At 42.8% G+C, this 10655-nt stretch overlaps 1 protein-coding gene across 1 annotated transcript in view; it reads right to left on the bottom strand.

Moving 5' to 3' along the window:
• The window catches only part of smarca2 (SWI/SNF related, matrix associated, actin dependent regulator of chromatin, subfamily a, member 2), a gene marked incomplete in the record, with an annotated part of 51607 nt that overhangs the window by 31224 nt on the left and 9728 nt on the right, over nt 1–10655 (bottom strand). The window contains 7 exon segments of the mRNA XM_037680855.1: nt 1804–2046; nt 4034–4144; nt 4239–4305; nt 6399–6562; nt 9576–9723; nt 9958–10055; nt 10193–10250. Coding sequence (XP_037536783.1) covers nt 1804–2046; nt 4034–4144; nt 4239–4305; nt 6399–6562; nt 9576–9723; nt 9958–10055; nt 10193–10250 — 889 coding nt within the window.

The following is a 10655-nucleotide window of genomic DNA, read 5'->3' as shown; positions in this document are numbered from 1 at the left end:
TGGAGGTAGCCTCTGCTCCTGTTAGTAAAACATCTGGTGGAGGTAGCTTCTGCTCCTGTTAGTAAAACATCTGTACAGCAGAATATCTCAAATGATCCCTGGAGTACATGTTGAATATTGAAATATGAAATGTTGCTGCTGCTCCAGCCTTGAACGCTTCTGAACCAAACAAATCAACTTATGGTAAAGTGTTTTTGTGATCTTTGAAGCTCAGGAGGAATTATTCATGACTGGACAGCAGCTGCTTTTGTTCAACATGTGGAAAATGAGAATTTGTCTGTTGTTCAATCTGGATTTGTTCCTTCAGCTTTAGGCTAATTTCATTTTTTCTTCCTAATAAGTAATTTCACAGACAAAGATTAAAAAGATGGATCTTTGGCCAAAGTGTTTTTGTTGAGACCGTTGTTTTTACAGTTTGATGCCGTTTCACCGATCAACAGTTAAACTTTTGTTGATAAAACCGTTTTACTTTTATCCACAAACTTTTACTTCTACAAAATTTTCCGTCTTTTGCCAGACGACGACTTGGAAACGAACAGACAAAAGAAAAAGGTTTAAAAGCAACACCCCAGGGTGTACAGCAGGGGTGCTCAATACGTCAATCTCGATCTACCAGTCGATCTCGATCTACCAGTCGATCTCAAAGGTATTCTGGGTAGATCTCATGTCATTAAAAACAGACGTCAGCCGATCGTACATCTATGACATCTGTCTCTTGATTGACAGACAGGGCAGCCAGTCCGAGGCCTCGTTCACACGACGTGAAGCGTTCGTTCATTTACAGACGACAGACCAAAGGTTTCTGAACCAGGGCTCAGAGTTTCAGGGGAACCCCCCACGGAGGAGTGAGATTCTCCAAGTGTGAAGTGGCACATGCACACTACAGGCGGCTGCAGTCCAAAGTTTCTCTGCTCCAACAACCGTTATAATAAATAACAACAGTTATAATAAATAACAACAGTTATAATAAATAACAGTTATAATAAATAACAACAGTTATAATAAATAATAACAGTTATAATAAATGGCAGAGAGCAGAGTGTTCTTGTGCTGCTCGCCCTTTTGTAGGAGTAAAACTAATAAAATCCAGGCTCCAAAGAGCCAGTTTGGACCAACTGTCAAGCAGACACTGCATGCACAATGAATGCAGTTATCAGGGTTGCCAGATAAATTAAAAATGTCTTACTTACTCCTCCTTCTCTGTGCCAAACACAACACACACCTCATCTTAGAATATCTTCACTCAGCACAAATGACAGTTTAGCTCAAAATACTGTCATTTTAAAGCCACAGAAATATAGTTCATCATTTGTTATCTGGCAACCCGACTGACATGGAAACTATAGCATTTTCATGTAAACCACTCATTTTTTATTTAATAAACATTAAAAAACACTAAAGTTTCCAGAGGTTGTTCTGTGTAAACGGGGTCTTACAGCCGGTCGATCACGTTGAGCTGGTCATTTTAAAAGGAGCTCCATGATGAAAAGTCTGGGCACCCCTGGTTTACAGGTTCAATATTTACGTTTTTAAAGTGTGTCTGCTGCTCATTTACAACCAAAACATAAACATCTGTTGGTTGAAATTAAGAGAAAGTTCCTGCAGTGAAATGCAGCTTCTGTCGTTTAATCTCATTTATCCAAATAAACAAACTCCTGGAAGAGCAGCTGTGTTTGCAGCAGGTGTGGTTACAGAAATCAGAGCACCGGCAGCTCAATGAATGAGCGTCTTTACACACCGGGCGGCTGGGAAAACGACAATACATGAAGCTTATGAACACATGAATGGATGAACAGCGGTTACCCGTTCTCCAGTCATGGCGAACGGCGCGTTGAACCACTGCTCGAAGGTGCTGCAGCTCTTGAAGATGGTGGGCAGCAGGAAGTTGAGCAGCGCCCACAGCTCGGGCAGCTTGTTCTGCAGCGGCGTCCCGGTGAGGAGGAGGCGGCGGGGCGCCACGTAGTGCGTGTTCAACACCTGGGTCAGCTTACAGTGGTGGTTCTTCATGCGGTGGCCTTCATCCACAATCATGTACTTCCAGCGAATCTGTGAGCGGATTTTCAATCACAGCAAACGAACAATCTGAAACATTTCAGAGACGAAGAAGCTCATGAATTAAAATTTGTTACTTAACTTGTTTTTAACCCCGAGGGAGTAAAACTACTGAATGAGAACTGAGCGGCTTCAGATTTCATCCACACACTTTTTAGGTTCAACTCCAAAATCTTTCAGTTTCTTATGGAAATGATCTCAGAACGTTTTCAAATATTAAACGAGCACAGCAGGATGCACAAAAACAAAACTTACTTCTCATGAACAACCTGTTTAAAGATTTATATAAAGGTTGCTGTAAGTCTTGGAGAGCTTAACTCAAAACTTTAAAGGACCTTTTACCGCCACTATGCTTCAAATTTATGAAATGCACAAATTAGAATAAATATTGAGTCAAAACATATAATAACATTTATTAATTATGCATGATCTCCATAATGTTGGCTGTGGTAGCTTGATGGTCAGGGTCGCGGGCGGTCTCGTTACACTGAGGCTGCTGGTTCGAGCCCAGTTTGCATCAGGAAGGACATCCGGTGTAAAACCATCATGAGTCGTCTCGCAGCGACAGCCCCTTGCAGAGAGGAGCAGCCGAAAGAACAACACCAACGTGTCGTGCACGGTTGGTTTGATTTCTCTCAACATGTTTCAGAGCCTTTTGTTGTGGAATGAAGTGGGATTCCATCCATCCATCCATCCATCCATCCATCCATCCATCCATCCATCCATCCAGCAGGATCTGAAACTAAGCTTTCTACTTTTTGTTTCCTTGAATGGTTAGGGTGGCCTTTAGGGTGGCTGAAGATTAATCTATGGGAGCCAAGGCCACTATTGGCCACCCCTGGCTCCAACATTGCACCTGGCAGACAAGAAAAAAAACTCCCTCTGTTCTTCTCCACAGTGTAACTCCTGTCAACTTGAATATCTTGGGCTAAAAACATTTAGGTTTAACGGTTTCTGATGTTTCACTGCAGAGGCCCTTCATTTTGTCTGAATCTGATACTGCTGGGGAATTTAACTCTCAACCTGCGACACGTGAAAAAAGATATTTGACATATCTTATTTTCCAATGTATAAGTCACAGTTTTTTTGCATAGATTTGTCAGTCCTGCGACTTACACGCCGAAACGACTTGTATGTTTTTCCATATTCATAACGCAATTTTTTGGCAGACGCTTTAAATTTCTAAGAGCTGCATCAGCGAGTCCTCCTGTACGCGCTGTGCTCGCTTCACTCAGCTGGTGCAGGAACGCTGGAGAGCTGGCAGCTCTGGCCGTGATGGATGGACGGACGGATGGATGGACGGACGGATGGATGGATGGATGGATGGACGGATGGACGGACGGATGGATGGATGGATGGACGGACGGATGGACGGACGGATGGACAGATGGATGGCACTGCGCCGCTCAGGCGACATGAAGCTGTTTTGACCATTAAATAAATGCATAATAAATGCAACTTTTATGTTGAAGTGACTTATGTATGTTTTTTCCTCTCCATGATGCTTTTTTTGACTCGTGCGACTTATACACAAGAAAATACGGTAAATCAGGGCTTTTCAACTAAACTGCTCGGAGTTGTGTGTGTGTGGGGGGGGGGCACAGTTACTGAAAGCCAAGAGTGGTCAGGGGCTGGACATCCAGCAGTTATAGTCATTAAGTTTGTTTATGATTTAGAGTTTTATTTAAAAATGAACCCACTGGTGGGCCGAACCGAGCTCACCTGTGGGCCTCATTTGGCCCCCGGGCCGTCAGTTGAATGGCCCCGACATACATGATGTTTAGAGCACTTTTGATTTGTTAATAATTACATCCAAGCATGCACCTAAACCGGTGTTGTAAATAACACATTAGCTGATATTTGTTTCCAGACCTTTAAAAGCTCCGGTGTGCATGGAGCGCGTGCACGTGTGAGATGTTGCAACAGACTGAAACTGCTGACAACATGCTGCAGAAAAGCAGCGAGCTTTGATGTGCCTCACCTTAGCCAGAATGTGCTTGTCTTTGATGATGTACTCGTAGGTGGTCAGCAGGACGTTGAACTTCCCACTGCGGAGCTGAGGCACCAGGCCACGGCGCAGACCCGGAGTGCCCTTAAACAACAAACAAACAAGAACAACTTCCTGTCACAATCAGCACAAACAACCCCGAGTGGGGCAACACAAACAAAAACAAGAGTCAGTTTACCTTGTAAGCTATTTTGACAACAGACGGCGCCCATTTGTCCAGCTCGTAGACCCAGTTAGATAAAGTCCTGGAAAATAAGCATCGATTAAAACGGGTCGGAGAAGCTGCAGTTTACGTCTACGTGGCCTGAATTCTGAGCAGTTCAAAGCTGCAGCCTGTAGTGCCCTGAAGAACTACACCAGAACTATTACAAGGCAGAGGAGGGAAGATTCAGGAATGATGCATTAGGAAACCACGGATTTAATTAAACCTTCCATTAAGGTTCAGATATTAATCTATAGGGTCAAACAGCAGCGTAAAAGCCCTGCAGTGGAAAACGGAACCATTCCTCAGAGAATCATGGAGTGCAGCTCACAGAGAGGCTTTCCTTTCCTCAGGATCAGGACCCACCCCTCTGCTCAGATCACCACTAAATACAAAATCAAGACCGTCGACTTGCACACTTTGCTGCACGGTTTCCAAGCGTGCGGATTAAAAAGGCCGTTCAGCACCGTGGCCTGGAGCTCAGATTTAAGCCTCTGCTGTTTGACTGTAAGAGCTGCTCCACTCGGTCATCCTGAAAAGTGCTAAAACTGCTAAAGGAAACCATTGTTCCCTTTAATCCTCCAACACCTGCATGGGGGAGGCACCACGTCAAAGGAGACCAGGCATTCAGGTGATTTGTCCTCAACTCTCAGGATGTTCCTTATCATCACTGCTCCGTTTTCACGAGGAACAACTCTGTTCACCTGACGGACAGCAGAGATGGTTTTTAAATATTCACAGTTCAAATAGAACGATCTGATGAATTCACACGAGCTTCACGCATCACAAAACAAAGAACTCAAAACGTTCCAGCATCAGTTTCTTCCATCATACTTTATTTAGAAAGGACATTAAAATGGAAACGTTAGTCCCAGCAGAGTATAATGTTAGAAGATAAATTCAAACTCTCTAACGTGGACAGCTTTAAACGACGGAGTCCAGATGATTCCAGCACTAAAGTTATTCTGGGAACTGGGGGGTGGAGGTCAAACATATTTTTTAGATGCATCGTGGACGTGGAAGAATCTGAACTGACTTTGAAAAATCCATTTTATTTAATCTGTGCTGTCACTTTAAAGAGTCAGCAGAGTGGTTTGTCCCAGTGGGGTTACCGTAGCTTCCTGCAGAAACATTTCTTCTGTAAAACTGTGTTTTCACGTTTTCTGAAGTATACCCGTCTGTCATTAACAGCTGTTATCAGAACACAACCGTCTTTAGGAATGACTTTAAAACTTTTGATTTGTGATTTTGTGTATCCACGATCTCATTCTCTCAGTCTCTACCAGAGTTCATGACCAGAGGTGAGGGGAGGAACGAAGACCAACCAGTAAACAGAGAGCTTTGCCTGACAGCTCAGCTCCCTCTTCACCACAATGGACCGGTACAGAGTCCACAATACTGCAGACGCTGCACCAATCCATCTGTCAATCTCACGCTCCATTCTTCCCTCTCTCGTGAACAAACAAATATTTGAACTCCTCCACTTGAGGCAGAACCTCACCCTCGACCTGAAGAGAACAACCCAAACTCTGACTCAGGACCACGGCCTCAGATTTGGAGGTGCTGGTTCTCATCCCAGCCGCTTCACACTCGGCTGCAAACCGCTCCAGTGAGAGCTGGAGATCACGGCACGATGACGCCAACAGGACCACATCATCTGCAAATTGTCCTAAAGTTTCAAACATTCAAACTAAAACTTCAAGGTATTACTTAGTAGCTTAGAACCTTTCAGATGCAGTTTATTTTTTATTTTACTTATTCAGTCTGAGATAGTTTTGTTTATTTGTGAGCCGACGAAGCCATTAGCGCTTTGCATTGTGGGAGAAAAGCACCTCTTAAAAGACGTCTCTCCAACAGTTATCAACCTGACCTGTGTGTGTTTGAATCGATCACTTTTCTGAGGTTAAAACTTTGAACAAGGATTTAAAGCAGAGGAGAAGGAACGCCTGGCACTCTAACGTCCATCAGTGAAGACTTTCCTCTTCTTCAATCAGACACGTGGGACTGAGGTTATTAAGGTGGGTCTTTTCGGCTCCACGGTAATTGTTGTTAAGTGAGTAAGGTGCACACGGTCCTGTGCTGTGAACCTTTTAGCAGATCAAACAGATGTGATGCAAGGCAGAGAGGGGTACTTACGAGAGAGGTACGATGATGAGGTAGGGCCCGTTGAGCCTCTTGAGTTCCATCAGGTAGGTGATGAGCGCGATGGTTTGGATGGTTTTCCCCAGACCCATCTCATCAGCCAGGATGCCGTTCAGGTTGTTGTTGTACAGGGACACCATCCACTCCAAACCCTGGATCTACAAACCACAGAGAAAGATGACATTTGTCGTTCCTTCAGTTTGGAACCTGTGTCGTTTATTTATTTATATCTATTCTGATGTCACGCGCAGATGATACTTTAAATGTTCCTCTTTTCGTTACCGAAATCATTTTCCCCGTTTTCTTTTTCAAATGAAAACGTTTGGTTGTTTTTTCGCCCGAGTCAGCAAAACAGAAAAGTCAAATACAAGAAGAAAAATCAAAGTTAAGGTTTTACAAATGTAAAAAAAAAAGTGAATTAGAAACACATTTTTTAAATTGTGGACAAAGTCCTGGGTTTTACGTGTCCGACGTCATTAATGCACACATTTAGGCACCGCAAGCATCAACCCAACTTTTAGCTCCTCTCGTTTATGGGTCGTCTTAAAGTAAAGAATACGTCAAATGTCTGAACAGCACCTTTTGTTGCCGTCCTCAGTGTTCTCACTCCAGAGTTTTGGTTGCACGTTGAAGCCCTGGGATGTGACAGATTGTATAATTTTTTGCTACCAAGGTTTAAAATATAAAACCTGACTAAAGAAGTTACAATGAAACGTGTTTTCCTGATTTTAGACCTCCTTCGGCTGTAAAAAGCTCTAACTTTTAGATGTTTTTCTGCAAATCAGTGTCCTGGTTTCTTGCTGCCATGGCGGTGTGTTGGACAAATAATGCATTTCATGAACCGTGCAGCTCGTTCACGCCAACAACAAACCGTACAGTGAAACAGAAAGGAGGTCAGGGGCTGCAGAGAAGATGACCAATTATAAACTCTCATCTTGTGTTGCACAGGTTGTTTCCAGAAAAGGAAACTGCAGCGGCTCAACCAGCTTTGAGCAGACGTATAAATGTGCAGCTCCTGTTGTTTACTCCTGATAATTCAGATCGTAAAGCAGATTGATGCAGGAGGTGAAGACAAGTGGTCCAATTATTACCCAGCTGAAATGTAATGTTTCCAAGGCGCAGCATCAAATCTCATTTAAAGACAGAAACACAATAAATCAGAAACACACACATCTCCCTGAGAGAAAGCTGCAGTTTGACATTTCCATGCCTGTTATTGATGGACACCTGCTCCGCAGGGAAGGAAACGCTGCAGAGGCAGGAAGCAAACAGACAACAAACCCAACGTCATAAAACAAACTTCAGCCACATCTACTTGAGTAACGCACCCGGCAGATCTTTAAATCGTTCTGAATGTCTAAACGAGATGGAAAATGTGTTCACAATGCAGACGTTATTGGAAAAGATTAGCTTTGCATAAATTACAGAGAACTCAAAGAGCTGGAAGCATTATTTATACGAGAGAGTAAGTTGTTTCTGTTCCAGGGTGCAGCTCTGCTTTCATCCAACACGGTGGAGGCTGAAGCTTCAGGAACATCTCACAGCTGACAACAGTATTCAGAGTTTCTGCAAGTCTCTGTTTGTTAGTTTAGAGCTCTTAAAGGGAACTCTGGGTCATCTGCACATACTTCATATGTTGTGATTTCTCTATCCGAACAAACGTTGTTGTTTGTGATACGTGAAAACTCTTAATTACTTTCTAAAACATTAACGTGTTCGTTACATTTTTCACATAAGGACGTCACCATTATTTTACAAGTGCAATGCATTCTGGGGCGATGGCGTACAACGGTTGTAGTTGAGACTAAAACACGAGGAGCAAAGGCGAAAAAGTTATAATGTGACCATAAAGATATATTTTGGGTATAGCAAGTGTGTCTCAGTTCAACTTTTCCTTAATAAATGCACTTGAACAGTTAAACCAACTGTATTTCAAAAGCCGATACGCAGAAGTAGGAACGCGCAGAGGGACGGGCTTCTGAGCGTTTCTTCAAAATTTAACAAGATAAACACCTATAACATTTATTTATTTATTCGCTCGAAATTCTAGTAAAGTTATGTCTCGGTCCAACTTTTTCTTAATTAATGCACTTTGACGGTCAAATCAGCTGCATTTTCAAAAGCTGATACGCGGAAACATGGAACGCGCAGAGGGCGACTCGCTGTCCATTTCTCAAAATTTAACAAGATAACCAGTTAAAACAATTATTCGTTTGCTCAACTTTATAGTAAACGTGTGTCTCAGTTGAACATTTACCTAATAAATGCACTTTGAAGGTCAAATCAGCTGCATGTAGCTGATTCAGTTGCTGCAGGCAGACTACGGTGGCAGTCTATGGCAAGCCAAATTTGTCATTAATAGTCACTTGTATCTATTACATGATACAACAGCATGCCTTACTACTCGAGTGCAATCTAGTGGCCGAAAATAGTAGTGTTCAATTTTTCAGTGACAATTTATGAAAACGGTCATATCTCAGCCAAAAATTGGTTTATAAATATGAAAAAAACATAAATATGTTGCATAGGCCTATAAGTCGCAGGACGTGCAAATTATGCAAAAAAATGTGACTTATAGGCTGAAAAGTACGGTACATAGATTAGCTCTGAAACTAACGCTACATAGATTTTAGCTCTGGAACGAACGTAATTTATTTTAGCTCTGGAGCTAACGCTAATTATGGCGACTCTGGTGCTAACGCCATACGTTAGCTCCATTTGAAAGCTGAGTCATTGCTGCATTCTTCTCTCCATCATCAACGAGCTCAGGTTCAAATTAAAGGGCTGAACATCAGAAAATGTTTTAACATTCAAGTTGAAGTAACACATTTTATGCTTTTGTTAAAATTCAGCTCAAATCATTCAAAAACTACAACAATCCAGTTACCGAAGCATAAAAACTGATTAGTTTACAAGATTGAAAGTCCATCACAATTCTTCCGGCAGGACAGATGCATGATGGGGGTTGTAGTCTTTTTTTAATAGTTTAATCAAATCTAAAAAACCCTGAAGATTCAGTTGTTTTCTCACTTTTTTCTGCTATTTTACAGATTTTTATTTTTTTTAACCAGCTCGTCTCAAACAGTCGCAGCTCAGTGAGACATCACGTTCTAAACATGTCAGCGCACGTGTGCATCTGAAACACCCCTTCCTGTGTGCATGTGTGTGTACCTGATACTGTTTGAGCAAGCCGTTGATCAGGAGAGTGGACTGCTTCTCCACCTTCTCGATGACGGCGTGGGCCACCCCATAATAAGACTGCAAGCTGGTCTGGTCCGTGGGAACGCTGTACTCGTCGTCCACGTCCTGCTTGGCTGTCCTGAAGTGGGCAGATTAAGACCTTAGACACTATTCTAACACTGAGAGAGTTAATTTAATCCTCTGCTCTTGAAGTGAAAAAAGATGACTGTTTGTGTAAACTGGGAAAATATGTAGGACTTTTTACTTTGATTGTGTGAATCACAGCGTGTTTAATATAAATATGTTTTCACCAGCTGATGTAAGCTCTGAAGGGAAGTGAGAAAATGGGATAATAAAAAAAAAAATCCAATACTCAATGATGTGTTTGGAATCCGTTGCAGGCGCTTTATCTGCATTCGGATCGATTTTCTTCTTCTCCTCCGTTTCGGTCTTGGCCACCTCATCTTCTTCCTGACAGGGTGATGACATCACTTAGAGCGTGCCCTGCACCGACCGACAGGAGGCAGACACATACTGCCCCCTGCAGGAGACGCGCTCACATCTCATCCAACAGAGAGCAGGACGTTCACGAGCTCAGAACTACTGACCTCCTCCTCGAACTCCGAGCCACTTTCCTCGCTGTCTGACCGCGGGGCCACTTCATATCTGAAACAAGAGGAGGAAAAAGTCCAGTTATTCCATCTCTGCCTGCTGCAGTTAATAAAAACCTTTACGGGTTAACAGATATTTCCCGATGGACCGAGATGTGGACATGAACGATTCTGAATAGATTTAAAAAGTCCAAACTGAAAATTATTTATTGTTGATAGCATCGTGTGGAGGAGCTCTGAAGTGAGGCACAAACAAAGCCGGGTCGTTTCGGTCAGAACGCTGAACCATCGGTGCTGGCGGAGGATCATCCATCAGAGCTTTTATTGTGAAGGATTTGCGTCCACATTCAGAGCGAACGTCTATCGCAGCTTTTATTGTGAAGGATTTGCATCCACATTCACAGATGACGTCTATCGCAGCTTTTATTTTGAAGGATTTGTGTCCACATTCAGAGCCAAT

This window comes from Nematolebias whitei, chromosome 8 (genome assembly GCF_014905685.2).
Source record: "Nematolebias whitei isolate Nwh7 chromosome 8, NemWhi1, whole genome shotgun sequence".
Classification (NCBI taxonomy): domain Eukaryota; kingdom Metazoa; phylum Chordata; class Actinopteri; order Cyprinodontiformes; family Rivulidae; genus Nematolebias; species Nematolebias whitei.
This window is presented reverse-complemented; position numbering and strand designations above follow the sequence as displayed.